A 24,038-nucleotide genomic window follows, 5' to 3' on the forward strand; every position below is an offset into this window, starting at 1 on the left:
ATAGTAGCAGTCAGTGGTTAGTGGTTAGTGCACAAACACACACACACACACATTACTCCCTCTTTTTAGCCATAATATGACAAAGGCAAGCAAGAAATCCACAACAACACATTAGCATATAGAGTTAGGTAGCACAAGGTGCACTAATGCTAAACAAATCTTGGGCATTTAACCTTACAAAAAAATTAACAAGAGAAAACATGGGATCTTGAGATATCACATGGGATCATGAAGATTCGTACTAACCATTTGAGAATTTCTAAAGTTAACCTAATCCTCATCAGCTTCAGAGTCAGACTCATAAACACGAACATGATTCTGCTTGGTTTTCTATGTTTTGGTCACAACTTCCCTGTTGAAAAAGATCCATTTGTTGATCCACCAGGTGCTTCTTCTTTGGATTCACCCTTCTTCACATCAGGATTCTCAACCTTCTTTCCCGACTTGCCTTCCATCATATGTAGATACACTAAAATTCCTAGGTCAAATGGATAACCTTTCCTGACTTAGAATGTGACCACACACAGAGAGTGTTTTAATAAAACTATATTTTCCCTTATTAATGATATACCAATCACATTAGGGGAGAGACAGTGTTCTGGTCTCCTCTCTCTCTCTTCAATGTTTGACTTCCTCCCATCCAGTAATTGCTACAATTCTTCACACACAAAAATGCTCAGTTTTCTTCTTAATTTTTCAAATTGAACAACATTCAAAGACTTTGTAAGAATATCAGTAAGTTGTTTTTCTATATTCACATGCTCAAGTGATATGACTTTGTCTTCAACAAGGTCTCTAATAAAATAATGCTTGATGTCAATGTGCTTGGTCCTACTGTGTTGAATATGATTTTTGGAGATATTTATAGCACTCAAGTTGTCACAATATAATGTCATAACATCTTATGAGACATTATATTCATACAACATTTTCTTCATCCACACAAGTTGAGAACAACTGCAACCTGCTGCTATGTACTCAGCTTCAACAGTGGAAAGAGATACACAATTATGCTTCTTACTGAACCATGAAATGGGATTGTTTCCCAAAAAGAAACATCCTCCAGAGGTACTTTTCCTATCATCACAACACTCCAGCCCAATCAATATCACAATAACCCAGTAACATAGAGTTTAAGTTATGTTACTTCAGAAAACTTTGACATAGTTCTTTGAAAACTTCAAACCCATCAGACTTCTCTCTGATAAAACTCAACCAGGTGAATCTCGAGAAATCATCAACAACGACATATGCATATTTCTTTCCACCAAGACTTTTCAACCTGCATAGGCCCCATCAAGTCCATGTGAAGTAGCTCTAGAACCTTATAGGTGGTAGTCAAATGTTGAAGCTTCTTATGGGACAATATTGTTTACTTCCCAATTTGGCATTCACCAAATATTCTTTCTTCATCAATCTTCAGCTTGGGAATACCTCTAACAGCTTCACTTGATAAGACTTTCTTCATACCCTTCAAGTGCAAGTACCCAAGATTTTGATGCCACAATTTAGCTTCATCTTCATTTGTCATCAAACAAGTTGAACATTCAACTTCTTGAGGACTCCACAGATAACAATTATCTTTTGATCTGTTTTCCTTCATGGTAACTTCACCTTTATCATTTGATACAAGGCATTCAGATTTAGTAAAGTTAACTTTGAGACCTCGGTCACATAGTGACTAATACTTCTCAAGTTCGCAGTTAGCCCCTTAACAAGAAGAACATTATCAAGATTAGGTTATCTTGTAAAGTCTAACTTTCCCACACCTCTGATTTCACCTTTTGATCCATCTCCAAAATTGACATAGCTAGTAGAATGTGGCTAAATATCTACCAATAATTTTCTAGACACTAGTCATGTGTCTAGAACATCCACTATCAAAGCACCAATGTTCTCTTGTAGAAGCTCTGAGAGAGGTGTGAGCTATGAGTGCAGACACAACCGTTTTGGGAATCCACTTCTCCTTTGCTTTGACAATAATCTGTTCTTTTATAGATTATGAAATAGGTATAGGGTAACCATATAATCTGTAACATAATGGTTTTATATGACCAAACTTTCCACAGTAATGACATCTCCATCTCAGATTCTTGTTTCCTGAGAATTTCTTATGATGACTTTGAGGATGTTGGAACGTTTTATATGACATCTTCTATTTTCCTTTAGCTTGAACAAACTTTAATATTCCCAACATTATTCCTAGATTGAAGAATCTCATCCAACACATCAGAACTACTATTCTGCATTCTAACAGACTTATTCATATTGTCCAGTTGTGAATTGAGCAATACAACTTGACTCTTCAGTTCAAAGATGATAGACAGGTGTTTCACCTTTTCATCCTGAAGCTGTGCAACAGCTTTATTCTGATCTTCTACTTGTTGACAGACTTTTTCACTTCTGAGGCACAACTCCTTGTAGGATGTGGCCAGCTCCTTAAAAGTAATCTCTTCACAATCTGATTCTTCATCGCAAACTCCAGCCAGGGCAATGACATATTTGGCAATTTTAGTATCACTCTCGGAATCATCTTCTGACCATGACACATCTAGACTTTTCTTCTTCCTTTTGAGATAAGTAGGACACTCAGCCTTAATGTTTCCATACCCTTCACACTCATGACACTGAACTCCTTTTCCTTGGTAGGACCGATCTTCAGTTCTAGACCTTCTCCCAACATCCTGATTATTGCTGATGTCGAGTGGCTTGTTCTTAACATTTGATCTTCACTTCCAGTCCATCTTTTTAAAAACCTTACTAAATTTTATTCCAAATAGCACAAGGTCTTCAAATATTCCTTCATCTCTAGCCAGGTCACTAACACTTTTGTACTGTCAGGATTAGACACAAAGGCTATACTCTTCTTAGAATTTTTACCAAAGCCTGGTTCTAAGGTATGAAGAGATCCCATAAGTTCATCAACCTTCATGTTTTTTAAATCTTGGGCTTCTTTAATGGCAGCGACCTTAATGTCAAACCTCTTTGGAAGAGATCTGAGAATTTTTTTGACCAACTTGGCATATGATATCTTCTCTCCTAGTGCACTAGAAGCATTGGCTATCTCAACAATATTCATGTGAAAGTCATGAATACTCTCATTTTCCTTCATTCTTAAGTTCTCAAACTTAGCAGTAAGAAGTTGAACTCTTGACATCTTTACCTTAGAGGTTCCTTCATGAGCAGTCTTCAGAATTTCCCAAGCTTCTTTAGCAACAATACAATTACTTATTAGTATGAAGATGTTCTTGTCCACTATATTGAATAGGGCATTCAATACTTTAGAATTTCCTAGAGCAACTTTATCCTCTTCATCATCCTAGTTTTCCTCCTCCTTAGGTAATTCAGTAGCCTTCCCATCCTTATTTGTAGCCAATAGAGGACTTTATCCTTTGACCACCGATTTCCATGCCTTGCTTTCTAATAGTCATAGTTGGTTCCATCAAGGATGGGTGGTCTATTCACAAATCCTCCTTCCCTGTCCATGTACCATAAATTATCTTCCTTGAATCTCACCCAAAGTCAAAGCAGGATTCCTGTTCTGATACCAATTAAAATTCTGGTATTCAGATCTCAGATGTCCTAAGAGATGTCGAGACACTGATCTCTAAACAACACACAATGTCAAGGTACAAACAATTTAAAACCAGTACTGAACAATAAATGAACACACAGCTTTGTTCACCCTATTCGGTGTATACAACACCTATGTTTGGAGGCTACCAAGCCAGGGATAAGTCCATTGTGATTATATCAATTTAAAGCTAAAAAACCTCCAGTTTATAACCTCTCACTTAATCACTACCCATGCTATACTTCCACCTAAGACTCACCTAGGTATGAGACTCTTCTCAATCCCCCTCAATCATAAAACCTAAAACAAACACACGCTCAGTTCCACACTATAATTAGGTTTGTTGCCTTCTATTTAAAACAATCTTCTGGACTAGATTTAGGCTTTAAAATCGCAGTAGGGCACTATTGAAAGATCTCCAGTATCTTCTCCAAACAGATAGGGCTTCAATCATTAGTTTCCTAAATAATCTCCATATTTAGAAACTAATAATACATCTTAAAAACAGATAAAATACTTTATCCTTAAATTATGCGCCACATTAGATTGCATAATATTTCCTGAATATTCTGTATCTATAACAAAGTAAACATATTCCAAATGCCCATCTATTCACAAATACTATGTCGTATGATCTTGCATAGGACATCTTGCTCGACATGTTTCTTCAGTTGATAAAACATCTTATTCAATATGTCTCTCCATGAGTTAGTTTTACCAAACATAATGTCAACCATAAAGAATAGAGAATTAACATATAGTAGAACAAAGATTAGTGAAGAGACGCTGGTCATCGTAGGAATTCGAGGGAATCAAATCTTGATTCCGACATACGATACCATTCTTTTATTGTGGAATTAGAAATGATAGATGCAATGGAAATGAGGCCTTATAGGGCGAGGTTTTTAAGTACGGTGACGAGAGTTTCTAGTAATGGCAAAGCGGGGGTGAGTCTGCAAGGTTAGCACCCCAACGTTCAAGTCACTGAACAGTGGAAGAGAAGTGACAATGCAGGTTAGATTGATATCCTACTTAAAATGGTGTGCCGTTGGAGTTATATATGGTAGATAATTAAAATTACTTATGTCTAACTCGTCATGAGATGTTGGGAGTCGCTTGATCAAATCTAACACTAGATGTTGCACTAGTAATTATGATCAAGTGTCAAGCTTTTGGACGAACTCTCACCTATTTTTTTATTCGCTGAATAGATACGACAAACTTAAATTCATAATAGGGTTTTCTTGGCCTGGAACACTTTAAAAAAAAAAATTAAAGTCAACAATATTTAAGGGGCCCAAAATTTCTTAAGGACCACAATGATTTACAATATTATTCCATTAATTTGACTAATATAAGCGTCGGTATTTTTTTCCCTACTATATACCATTCATTACATAATTTTCAATTCTTTGAAACAATTTTATTCCAAATTTTCTTTAGCCAACTCATTTTATTTTTGTTTTTTCATATATCTAACGGTATGTATAATTGTCCAAGAGTGACTAGAATATACTCCGTGACTTGCTCATCTCCAAAGACAAATTCACCCTTTCAAACACACTCATCTTCAATCCATAACACAAACAACACAAGGGTAAATCCGACTTTTCCCTTTACCCACATTACAGAAAACCAAAAATATCAGTGACAACCCACATATACATACCTTTGAATTTTGTTTGTTAATTATAATAAGAAAATGACAAGAATATAAAGAATGTGTCCAAACTTAAGCTAAAAAGAATGCATGATGGTGATTTGCAGAGAATTAGGGTTTCATCATAACAACAATGAGTGGTTTATAATGAGCCTGTTAACAAAACAAAACAAATCCCTAAGATGTTGAAATTTGTGTTGAATCAATCATGTGACCGTAAAAAAATGAATTCAACATTTTCTTTTTAAAGTAATGTTTTTTTTATGTGTGTAATAAAAAACAAAACCCTAGTTAGGTTTCATTGTGTATGCGTGTGTGTGTGTTAGAAAAAGTTAGATTTGTGTATAGGGACAATGTCACAATGCACACGTTAAAGCTAATTTATAGCAAATATTCTACTTTACCTTATTTAATTCCAAAGAAAACTTTGGTGTAGAAAAAGACTATATTATTTATTTTAAAAGAATATAAAGCTTTTAAACTTATTTACCTTTTTCTTTTCTTTTCTTTTTTTTCCCTTCCTTATCTTATTTTTTTTCATTACCTTTTTTCATTCTTTTTCTCTCTTTCTCTTTCTTTACTACCCTACCCCCCACATTCACAAAAGAAACCTCTCTCTCTTTCTCTCTCTCACTCTCTCTCTATCTCTCTCAAGTGTCATTTTCTCACATATACTTCACACAAAAGAAACACCATTCACTTCACATACCTTGTCATTTCTTCTCTATTTCTCTCTCTCCCTATCTCTCTCTCTCTCTCTAAAATTTTCTTTCAATCTTAAATCTCATCACCTCTGCAACTACTCCATCAACTTGATTGAATGCTTGAAACTCCATCACACACCTTCAGAAGATCCAATCAATTATTAATTACACCCCCATCTTGCAGTCTCAAACCTAGCTAACCTTCCAACTGTCTCTATATATAATTTTTTTCCATCTCTTCCAAATATTTTCATCCCATTATTATATTCCTCACAACTGAAGAAAAACAAGGTTTGATTTAATACAATTTCCAACCCAATTTCCAAGCCAAAACCACAAACAAAAAAACTTGTTTTTTGGTGGAGGTGTAGATAGCAAAAAATGGAGCTATTTCCAGCTCAACCAGATTTATCTTTGCAAATTAGTCCTCCAAACACAAAACCAACATCAAGTAATTGGAAGAGAACATCATCAACAACAACTGAAGAAGAAATGGATTTGGGGTTTTGGAAAAGAGCTTTGGATTCAAGAAACTCTTTATCATCATCAATGGCTACTACTACTACTTCTACTACTACTAAAACTCATGATAATTACACTTTTGACCTCTCTCTTTCAAATCCAACAAAGCCTTTAGATTCAAACAACACTTCCTCCAATAACCTCATTCACCATCATCACTTCCAAAATAATGGCAACAACAACAATAATGCAATTGCAAACCCTTTTCAATCTTTTCAACAAAACCATTACTTTCAACACCCCCAACCTTTCTTTCAACACCACCATCCACAAAACCAAAGCTTAAGTCAAGAGCTTGGTTTTCTTAGACCTATTAGAGGAATTCCTGTTTATCAAAACCCTCCTCCTTTGTCATTCCCTCAACTTCATAATCATAACCATAATCTCAATCATAACCTTAATCATAACCTTAATCATAGCCTTAATCATAGCCTTAATCATCTTCATGTTCTTGATGGCTCCACTACTACTACTACACCTTCTTCTATTTCTAACATAAACTCAAACTCAACCCCTTTTCAATCTCAAGCTTTGATGAGGTCAAGATTCTTGTCTAGATTTCCTGCAAAAAGAAGCATGAGAGCTCCAAGGATGCGTTGGACTACTACACTTCATGCTCGATTTGTTCATGCTGTTGAACTCTTAGGTGGCCATGAAAGTATGCTTCATCTTTCATTAATTTCCACTTAATTTCCCTTAACCCCCTTTTTATTCCACCTTAAACCCTTGTTTTATTTTTCTTAATCATGAAAAATTCAACAAAACAAAGAAGAAAATGGATGAAACTTAAAAGTGAATTTTGTCCATTTTTAAATAATTTTTTTATGATATTAAATTTATATTTTCTATGGTGTTTGTTTGATTACAGGGGCAACTCCAAAATCAGTTCTTGAGCTAATGGATGTGAAGGATCTAACATTAGCACATGTTAAGTCTCATTTACAGGTAATTAATTAATTAATTGATTAATCATTAATCTCTAATTATAATTATTATCCTAACTATTGCATTTTTTCTCTATAATATTAATTGTTAAATTCTTGAGTCAGAATAAAGATAGTACGATTCTGAATGAGATTTAAATATATAGACTACATTATTAATTATATATACATTAGAGGAAGCAATTAAGTGATGTATATTAATTTCAAATTCCAATGGTTTCCTTAGAAAGGGTTCTCTCAATCAAATACTTTGTGCTTCTTTTTTCTATTAGATCTGCTTCCTCTCTCTGCTTCTTCTGCAACCTAAAAAACAGCTTTTTTGCTTTGAACATTGAACCATCCAACTTATTAAAAACAATTTAAAAATCTAGACAGAGAAACAAGTAGGACAAAATACCTCATAGTTCTGTCCATTCCATTAATAAAATCAATAAATTTTTTTATAGTTTTCTTATAATAAATTGATTATTCAACAAATATTTTCTTATAAATAAGACCAGAAAAAATATTATGGTTAAGTTTAGTGTAAATGGTTGATGCAAACGATTTTAAATATTGAATTTAATTTTTATTGATGAATATAAATTAGTCGGAATTTGAACCTTTGACTTGTTTCGGTCCAACGACTAGAATTCCGTGTATAGGATTAAATTTGAAGGAAAAAGAAAATTTTAAAATGATGAGTTAATAATGGCATATATGAATGTACCAAACATCATCATTTCTCAATGATCTCTTTCCTGGGATATGGGCTTTTCTTTACCTTTACCATGGCAGCTTTAACCATGGTTAGTCACAGGCTTCCATGCATATGCATATAATATAAATAACCATAATCATAAATGCTTCTGTATTAGATCTTGTACTCTACTGAATATTATCAATTTAATATTTACAAGTAACACAGCTTCAAGGATTCACCTTAATTTCTGTAAACTTCTTTCATTTTTTTTTTTTAAAATTTCATCTTCATCTTTTCTTATAATGTTAATGATGTTTGAATTATTTTGAATCCAGATGTATCGGACGGTGAAAACTACAGATAGAGTAGGGGCTTCATCAGGTTAGTGCAATTTTTCATTCTATATTATGACAAGTAATTATAACATGAATTTCTAATAAGCTTGCTCTTCTTGTTCTTTTCTTTAATTTTTTCTTTCCTTTTTTTCTCTTAATCAATGAATTAGGGCAATCGGATGTATACGATAATGGATCGTCTGGAGATAATTCTGATGATATAATGTTTGACATCAATTCTTCAAGAAGATCATCTGAATTATCCATTAAGCAGCAAGGAAGATCAAGTGTTAATCAAGATAAGGAATGTTATGGTCTTTGGAGCAACTCATCTAGGTATTGTTACTTCTAGCTATAGTTAATTATACCTACAATATATTTTTCTTAAAATATATAGATTATAAGTGTTTTTTCCCATATATTTATCAAATTGTTAAGTCTTCAAAGTGTTTTGATTCTCTATCATTGCAGAATGATGTTGCACTTGGTAGGAACCATCGATTTTACAGATATTTTCTCTCTTTAAATTCGACGTTTTCTATCATTGTAACATCATACTGCAACGGTAACATCATACTGCAACGGTAGATGATTCAGATATGACTCTGAAAACATATTTAAATAGTGAAAAATTTGTTTGAATGGATATATGTTGACAACAGATTAGTAAACCTAGCAAGTGGGACTTTTTTATTTATTTTATTAAGTTGTTGAGTACATATAATGACTTTGATGTTTCATTTTTTAAAAATATTTATATTTTGTACTATGTTTTGTAAGTCATATGATAGAAAAATACTAAAATAAATAAAAGAATTCATGCATGTCTTATTCATAGACACATTTCTTTGTTCTTTTCTTTCCTCTCTCTCTTGTTCTCTCACACAACCTCACATGCAAACATGGTTAGGCTCAAGAAATCACAAAAAGAATAAATCACTTCATGTGTTTGCTTTGTTCTGTCTGTCCACAAATTAACCATGAGCATCCTAAATCCATGATAGTATAATAATAATAATAAAAATAATAACATATACTCTCTTTTCTAGTGGTTGAAAAGAAAGTAAAAAAGTAACACAAACACACACACACACTCCTAATCTTCAAAGTATTTTGATATTTTCCATAATATTCCTCCTTAAAAAAATAGAGATATCTCTTTCCTTAGGATTTTGTGGGGTTCAAACATTAGGTTATTAATGGGCCCCAACATTTGAGAAACTTAGTGTCAAAGCTAAGCCATTGTTGACCCATAATTAGAAAATTTTGAAACCAAACTAAATATTCCCCTTTGAAATTTCCTTCAATACTCATATTTTTCTATACATTCATATACACATAGTCATGGTAAAAAATGGAATATGTTTTTATATAAATTGGAATGGCATAATCAACTTTATTTCAATCTTTAGAATAAGTAAAAGATGAATTTCTTTCCCTAAGTTTTTCATTTCTCTTATATAACTTCTTTATAATGAAAAATATTCTCTCTTTGTGTTTGGTTGTAATAGGGAAGCTTGGTTACATGGCAAACCAAAGGTTGATTCTATTGGAAACATGCAATCTCTTGAGGTAATATATTCCATTCCACCTTTATCTCCAAAGGTTAATAATTCTTTTGTTTTTCAAAAAGTTATAATATTTACACACAAACTTCAAAGCATATATGTTTGGAATGCATGAAAGTGATTTTTTAGAAGAAAAGGAAATACGTTTGATCTTTTTCATATTGCCATGCACATTATATTATAGTGATGAATGAGAAAAAAATAAAAAGAAAAAAAGAAAAGAGCTTTGCATAAAGCTGCTTTGTCCTTCACAAATTCAAATGGCTAGACTAGTCCTTTTCACATTTACCATTTTCAAAAGGTTAATAACTTATGATGTAAAAAAGGTTCATCTAGTTGAGATTTATTAATGACCATATTGAAAATGACTCTATATAATAAAACCCTATTAAACCTGCTTCATTTGACTCAATAATTAATCAATGGTCTTTACTATATAGTTGAGTCAAAGAAATAAATATATAAATACACACACACGCCTGCATGAATTGAATGGTATATTATATTATATTATAATATATAAATGTTAATATGTTATACACAAAAATAATTGGAAGCTATAGCACATGAACATGCAAGTTCTATAGCATTTTGACAGGCTTTTAGGTGTGCCCCATCTCAAGTTTCTTTTTCCTCATTGATATAAATATTCTGTAATTATTTCTGAGTCAAATGTCCTTTGATTCCTATAACATGTTCATAATACTATATACTCTTGGTAATTTTATTTTTCTCTTTCTCCCTTTAATCATATTCTCATCATAACACTATTTTTCTTAAAAGTCATTGCCTTTACCATGGAGTTGTAGGATTTCAATTCTTTATCACCAGTGTAAAAGGACTATATAGTATTTATTGTTTTATTTTTTTTTTATATATATAACTCTTTGTTCACGTTGCGTCGGTCCACTGGTAAGAGTTTGATTTTATAATTTCTAACGAAAAATTTTAAATATTTTTAGAGATGGTCGTAAAATACTTATTATTGAAAATTTAGTTAATAATAATTTTTTCACATTTAATTTTATTTTTGGTGCTTAATAATTTTGTTTATTTTTTCAGAAGGAAATGGATCCAAAGTGTTTAAGCTATGAGAGAATATCAGATGGAAGTTCATCTACAAACCTATCAGGGTCAAGTCCAAAGAAACCTAATTTGGATTTGGAATTCACCTTAGGCCAGCCTCTTTGAGATTTTTCTTAGCTTCTGGAAATATAATATATTATTGATGATTTACTATATCATTTCTCTGGAACTGAAAGAGTTAGAGCAATGGAATGAGAATCAGGAACCAGCTGAGAAAATCAGAGAAAGAGAAAGCTAAAAGAAAGAGAGAAAAAAAGAAAGTAAAAGGAGCTAAAGAAAGAAACACAAGGAGACAAGAAAGACAGAAAGCAAGAAAAGGAGAGGGGTAGGGAAAAAAAAAGCATGGCCTTCCTATGAGAGTTCTTTGTGTTAGATCTAAATCAACATATTATATTTTCTTTGGTAAATATTTGAAATCTAATTGATTTTGTAATGTTTTGCAATGAGAGAAAGAGAGAAAGGGTGAGCTTTAGGTATTTTAAAGTATGAAGTGATCCTTGGTAATTGTAATGGAGCACTTTATGGTTATGAAATATATATATTTTAGATGTTTTCCACCAAAGAAGTTGGGTTACTAATCCTATATTGAATCCTAAGCATATTGTATACTTTACACTTTAAGAACAAAAGGGAGAAATGAGAATAAATATGGACTTTAGGAAAAGAATGAAATTTTTGAGTAGTGTAGAAAAGATACGAGCTTAATTAGTAAAGGTATAAAATAAAGAAAGGGCAATGATATGTGTGATATTTTAGGAAAAGAAAGTTAGAAAAAGAATTATGTCTTCCTTTTTAATTTCTCATGCATAAATAAGTGTTTCTCTTTTTTTTTTTTTTTTTATTTATAAATATCAAACAACATGTTTACATTAATACCTTTACAAAAAGTTGAACCTTAAATCATCAATTTACACTCTAGTTTTATTTTTTTTCATATGCGTTAAAAGAGTTAATTATGATTATCTATAATTTTTTATTTAAAAAATTGAGAAAGATGAAATTATTGTTAATTAAAATGACATAAAATTTTTCGTGAATTTTAAGTTTAATCAGAATCCAGCGTATGTCTTAAAAACCTAAGTGATGAAAAGAAGAAAAATAATTTTCGAGATTGTCAGAACAAGAATGTCAAAATAAGCAGTTGGAAAGTCGACTAAGGATGCCAAATCCAACTCCTTATTTTGGCAATGATCGGCGGCGTCAAGTTCCGTGACTCGCTGCGGTTCGACAATCCATGGGCATCGGGTCCGGTTCAAGATTATTGTTTTTTGCTGTCCCGGTTAACGAATTCGTTTATTAATAGATCGTGTTTTGAGTCTGATATAAATCACTGGGATTTCAACCAATATATATATATATATATATATATATATATATATATATATATATATATATATATATATATATATATATATATATATATATATATATATATATCAATTATTTTTGTTAGATAAACCTTCAGAATGTAGTTTGAAAGACATAGGGAAGATTTGATAATCCTAATAGAAAAACTATGAGAGACAATGGTAAAAATTATTTGGAGTTCTTGTAATTTGAGAAACCTTTGAAAGTATCTAAGGGGATTGAGAAATACTTGTAAACATCTCGGACTTGTGTGATTCATATATTGAGAGTTGAAGAGATTAAGAAATACTTGGATAGAAAATATGATTTGTCCTTGAGATCTTGGGATACAATTTTCTTATAACTATATTTTTATCTCTTATAACAATTCTTGGAAGTATAATGAATATGAGGGTTGTTCTCTCTTCTAGAATATATCAGTTTAATTGAACTTGGTAAGAAAATTCTTTGTGTCCTTGTTGTCGCTATGCGAAAAAACACAGAGTCGCCATCGATTTTTATTTATTCCAAAGGGAAGGGGAAACATCGAGAAAACCCTAAAACATGGATAAGATGGTCTCGCAACCAAAACTCAGGTACGTGAATCTGTTATGCAAAGGGAAGGTATTAGCACCCCTCACATTCGTTGTACTCAACAGAATCCACTTTGTTTGTTTGTTTCTAAGGGTGTTGTTATTTAAGGGTTTACTTGCCAAGAAGGGGGGAAAGAAAGTTTTAAATTAGTGTGCTCGCCAGGGCTTCCAGAACTCTGTGCCTACATATCCTCAATTTGCAATGAAGAAATCAGAGCTCCGTAGTTCTTATAGACAATGGTTGTTTATTGGTTGTTTTTAGTAGGCGATGTTACTTTCGTATTCTAGCAATTAGGGGGTTGACGCTCATTGTGTGGAGACTTACGTGTTACATGTTTGCACTAGAAAGGAAACACGTGCCTTTTCTGAAAGGAGTTTGAAGGAGAAGCCCTAATAAAAAAAGGTTTGAATTTGTTGAAGATTAATTGTTAGGGGCTGCATAGCTAAATGATCCCTTATGTAGGATGCACGTAGCTATACAAGGAACCGGGAAGAATGCATCAACAGTTCTTTGTCCACCTTTATTTGTGAAATCGTTTATTAGTTGAATCATACTTAAGTCTATGAGTGAGAGCGAATATCTTGCACAACTGGGTCAAACGTCCAACACACAAGAGTATTCAGAACAAGCCCAAGAATGCACTTTCTTGTTCTTTCCCACTACTTAAGGCTCTTGACATACAATCCAACTAGCAGTTGTGAAGTGTTTTTGAATTTTATTTGCAAAAGAATTTTTGTTTTAATTTGAGATAGAAAGAAAGAATGAAAAGAATGGGGAATTTCTTATCTAAAGTTATCATGCATATTTTGGACTTAGGGTTAGGATTTTAAAGGAAGAAAATTACACTCAGTATCATGACATAGCTTTTGGTTAAAAACCTAAATAAATGCTACATTTTAGTTCAATTTAATCAAGAAAAACGTAATTAAATCTTACTAAAATCATGCTAAGGGAGCATACAAGAAGGTTCCATAAATTTGATCACAAAAATGACGAAATACAAATCACATCATATAAAAAAAACATGCACAAATTGCATTAAAATAGCATCCAAATAAGAAAATGATACAAAAATAATGATCAAAAGGTGAATGAAATTCTGATATCAAATATGTGATTTCGAATGAGACGTCACGACACAAATATCTGTTGGTAGAGCTTATGAAACAAGATGACAGCAGTAACAATAAACAGAGCAGAAAGGAAAAAAGACACAAGGAATTGTTTACCCAGTTCGGAACAACCTTCCTACTCTGGGGGATACCAAGCCAGGGATGAAATCAATATGCGATAGTATCAATTCAAAGCTAAATTCCCCCATTTACAACTTCTCACTTAATCACTATCCTTCCTATGACTTCTACCTAAGACTCACCTACGTATGAGGCCCTCCTCAAATCCCCACAGTCATAGCCCGTGACAAACACTATAAACAATAAACAGTAGATGATACTCTTCCAAAACACACAATTCTCAATGCTGAAAAGCTTATGAGAACGACAATACTCTCCTTGCTTAACAGCTTCGGAGATTAAGCATATTACCACTTAATAACCACACTCCACCTCTAGTATCAACCCAATACAAGAGTGGATTACAAGCAACATAATAAAGGACTCGAAAACCTAATACCAGGTAAGCACAAAACACAGAGTCCTTAACAAAAAACAAAAGCCACACGACAATTAGGATTAGCAAGTCTATAAATAGCAGTGGAAGCGTCACCTATCAAGAGAGGGCTTGGGCCATTCTTCAAATAGGGTTCTGTAGCCACCCATAAAGTATCCATGCAATCAGGTCATAATTACTCCAATATTGTTGGAGTAGCTTAAAACGCGCAAACAACCACCTGAAACACAAAACACTAAAATAGAAATTGACACTCAGTACAGTTCCAGTAAACGATATTAAGACATCTGCTTTGACATCTCGCAAAACATCCTAACATTATGTTTTACCAAAATTGCTGCCAACACAGAACCAACAAGTTCCCCCTTTGGCGAATTTTGGTTAAAACACTATTAGCATATTAACACACATCAGAGTAGCAACACAAATAAATAATACTCCCCCTCAAGAACACTATCCACAACACTCCCCCTCAGAAGCACCATCCACAACCCCTTTTTAGCCATAATGTGCCAACAATATCAAGTAAACATAATAGTCAACGAAGTTTAGAACACAGTCACCAAATACCCATGATACAGGCACACACATAAGCAAAAAAACAAAAAAAAACAAAAAAACACAAACGGAAATCGAAAGCACATACATTAACTTTCTTTAGAGTCGATGGACCCAGTAGCTTCAGAGCTGCCTTCCTCATTATCAGACTCTCCTCCTTCAGAACCTACTTCCACATCCACATTGTCACACTGCTTCAACTCCTTAATCATCTGCTCAAACCTAAGCTTTCTGGATGAATTCACCCATATGAATTCATCAAGATCCTTGCAGGACTCCATGAGTTCAAATATCATTGTAGCCTTCGTTGTTGACTTGTTATTAGTAAGAGCAGATGTCATGATCATGTCTAGGACATGCTTACCTGTAAACAGTTTAAAAAATGAAGGGACAGAGCAGACTCTCTTTTTGATATCACTCAGTACCAAGAAGAATCCTAGGATACTGCCCAAGGATAATTCTGCAGATGAGGGTAGGGAAGGCATTAGGCATCTTTACAGCACACGTTCTAGCATGCTTCACCGTTTGGTCAAAAATGTAAGCACCGTAATCAAATATCTTTCTGGTGCCAACTGCAAAAATGAATTTTCCCAAGCTCACAGATACAACTCAAGAATTGTTGCTTGGGACCCAGTTTGTAGCTCAAATTCTATGCAAGATAGCATATTTAACACTCAATTCGCTGGCTGGGAGCTTGTCTTTTACAGGCCATGTCTTCATCAGGTTTGGAGTAATAGTTTGGCAAATTTGATCATCAGTTGCTTCTAATTCACCTTGCTCATCTTCACACCTGTCTAAATACCTGTTGATAATAGCTGGAGAGAACTCAACACATCTACCTCTCACAAATACTTTCCTGAATTCTTTACTTCTGGAATCAGCACAGTCTACAGGAATATTGACGATGAATTCCTTTACAGGACCCTCATAATATTTTCCAAACCGAGTTACAATCTTTATCAAGCCAGCATGAGCGATTAGTTCCATAATATCTGGACACTCAAGAGTCTCTTTTCCCAGCTCTTTCAAGAGCAATTCTCCTTTGATAAACATACTTCCATTGGTTAACATTGTCCCTGGAGTGAAAAGAAATGTTGTCCATAGGGGCATCAGGCACGTTGACAGAGAGGTTCTTCATCTCATATTTCTTCTTAATCAAGATTTCTTGGACATCATCTTCAGCATCATTCTCAGAATTATCAATATCCCTGATCTTCCTATTGTTGGTGCTAGGAACCTCTTTACTCCAAGGCTTTGAGGGATCATGCCTCGTCCTTGTCTTGGTAGGAGAGAAGGTAGCCACAACCTTGCCTTTTCTGGGCCTGAGTCTCTTAGCGAGACCAAGCATCACAGTAGTGATGAGATCATTGTTGGACAAATCATCAAGATTTACTACAGCCTCAGCAACAAGATTTTGGGATTCCCTTGGTTCAGACGTATCACGAATAACACAAGAATCCTTCCCTGCTGAGGACTTCTCTACCCCTTGCTCAGAAGTGGTTCTGACATCCTCTAAGACTAAGGTGGCATATATGGCAATGATCAGCGGCGTCAAGTGAATCGGCTCACTGGGGTTCGACAATCCATGGGCATCGGGTCCGGTTCAGGTAAATTTGTTTTTGGTCGTTCCGGTTAACAGATTCGTTTATTAATAGATCGTGTTTTGAGTCTATTATGAATCTCTCGGATTTCAACCGATATAAATATATGTGTGTGTATATATATATATATATATATATATATATCAATCTTTTTGGTTAGATCAACCTTCAGAATGAAGTTTGAAAGACATAGGGAAGATGTGATAATCCTAATAGACAAACTATGAGAGACAATGGTAAAAATTATTTGGAATTTTAAAATTTGAGAAACCTTTGAAGGTATCTAAGGGGAATGAGAAATACTTGTAAATATCTTGGTCTTGTGTGATTCATATATTGAGAGTTGAAGAGATTAAGAAATACTTGGATAGAAAATATGGCTGGTCCTTTGGAACTTGGGATACAATTTTCTTGTAACTATATTTTTATCTTTTGTAACAATTCTTGGAAGTATAATCAATATGAGGATTATTCTCTCTTCTAGAGTATATCAGTTTAATTGAACTTGGTAAGCAAATTCATTGTGTCCTTGTTGTCGCTACTCGAAAAAACACAAAGTTGTCATCGAACTTTATTTATTCCAAAGGAAAGGGGAAACATCGAGAAAACCCCAAAAGATGGATAAAATGGTATCTCAACCAAAAGTCAGGTACGAACGTCGGTTATGCAAAAGGAAGGTATTAGCACCCCTCACATATGTTGTACTCAACGGGAACCACTTCGTTCGTTTGTTTCTAAGGGTGTTGTTATTTAAGGGTTTACTTGCTAAGAAGGGGGAAAAAAGAAAATTTTAAATTAGTGTGCTCGCCAGCACTTCCTGAACCCTATGCCTACGTATCCTTAATGTGCGATGAAGAAATCAGAGCTCCATAGTTCTTATAGAAAATGGTTGTTTGTTGGTTGATTTTGGTAGGTAATGTTACTTTCACATTCTAGCAGTTAGGGTTTTCCGCTCGTTGTGTGGAGACTTACGCGTTACCTATTTGTAGTAGAAAGGAAGCACATGCCTTTTCTGTAAAGAGCTTGAAGAAGAAGCCCTAATAGAAAAGGTTTGAATTTGTTGAATTTTGATTGTTAGGGGCTGCATAGCTAAATGATCCCTTATGTAAGATGCACGTAGCTATACAATGAACCGGGAAGAATACATCATCCGTTCTTCGTCCACCTTTATTTGTGAAATCATTTGTTAGTTGAATCGTACTAAAGTCTGTGAGTGTGAGCGAATATCTTGCACGACTGGGTCAAACATCCAACACACAAGAGTATTCAAAACAAGCCCAAGAATGCACCTTCTCGTTCTTTCCCACTACTTAAGGCTCGTGACATACAATCCAACTAGTAGTTGTGAAGTGTTTTTGAGTTTTATTTACAAAAGAATTTTTGTTTTAATTTGAGAAAAAAAATGAAATGAATGGTGAATTTCTTATATAAAGTTATCATGCATATTTTGGACTTAGGCTTAGGATTTTAAAGGGAGAAAACTACACCTAGTGTTATCATGACAATGTTTTTGGTTAAAGACCTAAATAAATGCTACATTTTAGTTCAGTTTAATCAAGCAAAACTTAATTAAATTGTACTAAAATCACGCTAAGGGAGCATACAAGAAGGTACCACAAATTTGATCACAAAAATGACCTAAGACAAATCAACAACATCATATAAATAAAAAATCATGCACCAATTGCATTAAAATAGCATCAACATAAGAAAATGATACAAAAATAATGATCAAAAGGTGACCTAAAAATTAATTCCTTTTATTAATTTCCCATTAGGAAAATTCTAATTAATGATCAACAATTATAATAAAACAAATTCCTAAAAACTATTAAGAAAATATCATGAATTTATTATTGTATTATTTATTCTTATTATTATTTATTATTGTTTTTTTATTAAGAAAAATAAGAGGAAATGAACAAGTGGGTTTGAAGTTGAGGCGGGGTGTATAACCAAAGCAGTATGCACATGGCCCATTAGATTCAAGCCTAGAGGTGATTTTATTTGTTAGTTTGTTTGGATCTGCCAAACACAAAGTGTATGGGCCTTCAAAGAGGGTGTAAGATCAACTCAGACCCAATACAGCTGATACTAGTGTTTATGGCGTCTCAACTCTTTTCATCATTCAAATTTCCCTTTCTCAACATTCTTCTTTGTTCTCTCACACTCTCCACACCAATAATCGCCCTGTCGCACCGGAGACGACCGAGCACATCAAAAACTAAAACAAACCTAGATTTAGGATCCTCTCTCATTTCTAAAACCTAATCTCATATTAAATTCCCTAATCAAAGGCCTTATGCCTCTAAAAAAAGGGGGGAACAAACCCTAGATCACCAACATGACAAGTTCAGGTCCAAAGGAGCTTGGATTCACACAATCAAAGATGAAGGAAGCATGATGGAAACAATAAATAAGCAAAGATCATGAAAATGGATGGCTTAGAACTACTTACCGACCAGAGCAAGATTTGGCATCTCTTCAAGGTGCGCGAATGGAAGGAAAATACTATAGGTAATTCAAGCGGGTAATGAATTCGACTTTCTTGTTTATTCCTCTTGCTCTTCACTTCTTATTCTTCACTTTCTCTGAAATCCTATACGGGTAGGTATTGTGTGTTGTTGTTATATGCTGAGAGAAGAGCGTTGAGTTGTAGAGTGATGGAAGAGGAACTTGAGAGTTTTCCAGAGATGATAATTGAAGGTGATTGAAGGTTGAAGGTTGAAGGTGAATGGTAGATGTTAAGAGTGAGAGAGTGATGGAGATTCAGGAAAGGTTGAAGGTGAATGAATTAGAAAATTGTGCGTGGATTGAAATTGAAGATGGTAATGTGATTATATAGGATGCATGTTCGGTATGATGGAGGTTTGGGATTAGGTTTGAGGTAGTTAGAAGAGGTTTGGGGAATGGTGACTAGGATAGGAACAAGTTAGCTGCAGGTTTGGAGTTAGTTATAAGTTAGTTTGATTTAACTCAGTTGGTTAACTCACTGACTCAGTTAGTTAGAGTAAGTGGCTCACTGAGTCAAATTAGTTTTGATGGATATTTCTGTTTGGTTTTCTATTCAATGTGAAGCTGAGATGGGTTAGGATTAGTTTTATTGGTAGTGTTAGTTTGAAATGAATGATTTGGAGGGAAGTTGATGTTAGTTAGTTTCAGTTTAGGTGTTAGGTTAGTATTAATTAAAAGGTTTAGCAGGGTAGTGATCATGTTAATGAGAGCTTACTGAACTTATAATTGGTTAAGGGTTAATGAAATGTCAATGTTTTTTTGCTGTTAATTTATTATTTAGTATGTTATGCATGTATGCTCAAGTTGAAACACTACTAAAAAATGCACAAACAACAACGCCAAGGTTACAACGAATTCATATACACTATTGTAATACGTTAAAATTTTCGCACCCGGTGAATATTTGGATTTATAAATAGTAATTTAATGACGGCTCCCTAAAAAACCGTGTTTTTAAATTATGTGTAGCAAGCTTCAATTCCCAGCAACTACTTTTTTCCATTTTTTTTAGTACATTAAGCGTGTGTCACTTAAGTTCATTGTTTAAAACATAAATTGAAAATGATTTAACAACGGTGGACTCAACCAACCGTTGTTGGAAGACTTAAAGTTCCACTACGGTTACATTGTCGAACAGTGATTAAAGGGTTTACTGATAAATTAAAACAAAACTTATTATGCATTTTTTTCATAAGACGCCCTAGGCGAACAACCGAACCAGAGATGACAGGATTGGCGTAAGATTCATTTGGAGCTCAAATCTTCACACTCTTTGTTCATTTGAATCGCAAATCTTCAACATCTTCATGCCTTACGTGTATAAGATTCTCTAGCTTCGAAGTATGGTACTCTTGTTCTTCTTAGGCTTTCATTCCTTTTTTCTGAGTTTATGTTGGTTTTTTCATATTTCGTTCATGTTGTATATGCTCAAGTCATTATGAGAGTACATGTTTCATATGCTTTAGGCTTATATTTTCATATGCATGTGCTTTAGGTTTGGATTTGCATATCCATATGTTTTAGTGTTTGGATTAGATTTTGGTGTGTCATTCACATTATTATTCGTGTATAAATTTCAGAAGTTGTTATGGATCATATTTGGATGAAAGCCGATAGACTAGATTTGATTTATGTGAAAGAAGTTCTTGAATTCCTTGAATATGCTAATAGAAATCTTCCCGACAATAATGGTATCTTTTATTGTCCTTGTGTTATTTGCACGAATATCAATAAAGGTACAAAGGAAGAAATGTTCCATTACCATTGTTGTGATGGTATATGTCAAAAATATATAATATGGACGTGGCACGGTGAGGTGGATAAAGAGGGAAGTCGAACGTCACAAATTCAAAGAGTGGATGAAGATGAATATATGGATGATCGACTAAAGTATATGTTCTGTGATATTGGGGAATCATCTTTTAAGAATGCTCATATTTATGATACTTAATGTAGTGATAAAGACACCCCTTTATATAAGGGATGCACAAGTTTTACACAATTGTCGACGGTGTTAAAGTTGTTTAATTTGAAGGGAAAAAATGGATGGTCAGATAAAATTTTCACGTAATTACTTGATTTGCTAAAGTAAATTTTAACAGAAGATAACAAATTGCCAGATCGTTGCTATGAGGCCAAGAATATATTGTGTCCAATGCGTTTGGAGTATATCAAAATAAATGCTTTCCCTAATGATGGCATATTATATAGGAAAGAGTATGAAGACTTGTATCAATGTCGAAAATGTGGTGTGTCGCGTTACAAGTTGAAGGCCAACAATGGTGATGACAATGACTATGACAATGTTAATAGGAAGCCTTCTCCTTTTTAAGTGTTATGGTACTTTCCAATAATTTCACAATTTAAGAGACTTTTGCTAATTCGAATGACGCAAAGAATCTTAGATGGCATGCAGATGAAATGAATCATGATGGAAAATTTGCCATGTAGTTGATTCATTACAATGGAAGAAAATTGATTCTTTGTTTACGGATTTTTGAGTTGAGCCAAGAAAACTTAGGCTTGAGATTGCCGCCAATAAAATGAACACCTTTTGTAATTTGAGCATTAATCATTTTTAGTGGCTTGTTCTTCTCACTATTTACAACCTATCTCCTTGGTTGTGCATGAAACGCAAGTATATATTGTTAAGTATGATAATTTCTAGACCACAAAAACTTGGTAACGACATAGATGTTTATTTAAGTCTATTAATTGAAGATTTCGACTCTTGTGGGATGAAGGCATTGATTTTGATGATGCATATTCTGGGAAAGTTTAAGACGCGTGCAATGTTATTTTTCACAATCAACGACTTTCCTACTTACGGTAACTTGGTTGGATATAGTGTCAAAGGACATAGAGTGTGTTCTATACGTGAAGATGATACTTGTTATCACCAACTTGAGTTTGGTAAAACCACCGTTTACCTTGGGCATCGAAAATTTCTAAAACCCGATCATCCTTACCGTAGATGGCGGAAGGCTTTTAATGGAGATCAAGAGTTTGAAGAGGCTCTTGAACCTTTAACCAGGGATGAAGTTTATCAACAACATGAACACATTAATATTGTCATTGGGAAGAGAGAAAAATAAAAAGGCTAGTTGAGAAAAATATATGGAAAAAGAGGTCTATCTTCTTTGATCTTCCATATTGGTCAAGTCTTGATGTTAGACATTGTCTTGATGTGATGCACGTGGAGAAAAATATGTGTGATAATTTGATTGGCACACTAATAAACATTCTTGGAATGAATAAAGATAGTAATACTTCCCGTCTTGACACAAAGGTAATGGGTATACGAAAACACTTGGCTCCAATAGAGAAAGGAAAAAGAACTTATTTGCCTCCAGCATGTCACACTCTATTTAAAAAGGAAAAGAAAATGCTCTGCGAGTGTTTGATCATAGGATGTAACACTTGCAAATAAAAAACAGGTACAAAGCACAACAGGTACAGCAAGAGGATGTCCTATGAGATGTTGGAACATGTTCTGGAATAACATGTCCTATGGAATAGCTATTGACATGCGCCTGCTGAGCTGGATTACGAGATTGAGTTTCAATTTAACATATGTAGAATATTCTCTGAATGTTATGCAAATCATAAAAGGCGTTATATGTTTAAAAGGTATAAAGAATCAATAAGAAGATTTGAGGAATCATTCAGAAGAAACAAATCAGAATATTTGAAGATTAAATAGTTTCTAATTATAGAGATATTCTCGGAAACTAACAGATTGAAGACCTTGATTGTAGCAGAAGATACTACTATATTGTAACAGCAAATATGATGTGATTGAAGGCCCAAATCCAGTTGGGAATAGGTTATAAATAGAAGCTTTGTAACCTAGAAAAGGAAGACAACCACCAAGTAGAAAAGATGTAATCTTTAGGGTTTGTCAAGGTAAACCTCCCGGCCTATGGGAAGGTTACCTTTGTGATCCTCGAAGCCTGTAGGAAAGAGGAGTATTGTTCTTGGAGGAAGCTTTGAAGTAACTCGAAGTTCGTGGTCATAGTCAAGAGTTTTGGCTAGGGATTGTCATGGAAGTATGTCTTCCAAACTATTTTATCTCTGGGATCAGAATGAGTTGGATATTGAGTCGTTGCTATAGCTCCTGGGACTGGAGAACTGTACAACATCATTGCGATGATTGGAAGTGGGATGGGGATATTCCATATCTAGGGAGGACCTAAGTAGAAGGGTCATTGGGTAGGGATTAAGTGATGGGTTGTAAGCTTAGGACTAGTTTAGCTCCGAATTAATACTGCTGTTAGTTGACTTCATTCCTGGCTTGGTATGCCCAGAGAGTAGGTGTGATTTCATCGAACTGGGTCAACAATTTCTGGTGTCATTTACTCTTCAGTTTGGCATAATTATGTGTATATACCTTGCTGATGTTTCTTGACAGATCACATGTCCTGACATCTTACACGACATCTGGATCTATTACGCCAGAATTTCAATTGGTATCAGAGCAGGCATCTTGTTCTATCTCTGGATGAGATCTTGGGAAGATACTTTCTGGTTCGGCGAGGAAGGTTTGTGATGAAAAGATGTGTTGATTAGGGGTGTGCATGGTTGGTTATTTTCAAAAACAAAACATAACCATTTTAAAACCATTTAAATGGTTTGGATTTATAACCATAACCACATTTTAATCAACATTGGTTATAAAACCTGTTATAAATTTGGTTATAATTATATAATCGGTTTTTAA

At 33.9% G+C, this 24,038-nt stretch overlaps 2 protein-coding genes across 2 annotated transcripts; one reads left to right on the top strand and one right to left on the bottom strand.

The window, feature by feature from the left end:
• Positions 1-902: 902 nt before the first annotated feature.
• On the bottom strand, positions 903-3,157 carry LOC131649805 (uncharacterized). The gene is made up of 6 exons (XM_058919563.1): positions 2,826-3,157; positions 2,181-2,727; positions 1,873-1,984; positions 1,377-1,614; positions 1,187-1,282; positions 903-1,077 (listed from the first exon to the last, which is right to left on the bottom strand). The coding sequence occupies exons 1-6, from the start codon at positions 3,155-3,157 to the stop codon at positions 903-905; spliced, it is 1,500 nt and encodes a 499-aa protein (XP_058775546.1).
• Positions 3,158-5,865: 2,708 nt separating this feature from the next.
• On the top strand, positions 5,866-11,658 carry LOC131651798 (probable transcription factor KAN2). The gene is made up of 6 exons (XM_058921501.1): positions 5,866-7,118; positions 7,329-7,405; positions 8,422-8,467; positions 8,592-8,757; positions 9,933-9,993; positions 11,052-11,658. Exons 1-6 carry the CDS (start codon positions 6,320-6,322, stop codon positions 11,178-11,180), a joined length of 1,278 nt encoding a protein of 425 aa, XP_058777484.1. The 5' UTR covers positions 5,866-6,319; the 3' UTR covers positions 11,181-11,658.
• The last annotated feature ends 12,380 nt before the right edge of the window (positions 11,659-24,038 follow it).

The sequence above is a fragment of the Vicia villosa genome, linkage group LG2 (assembly GCF_029867415.1).
Source record: "Vicia villosa cultivar HV-30 ecotype Madison, WI linkage group LG2, Vvil1.0, whole genome shotgun sequence".
Taxonomy (NCBI): domain Eukaryota; kingdom Viridiplantae; phylum Streptophyta; class Magnoliopsida; order Fabales; family Fabaceae; genus Vicia; species Vicia villosa.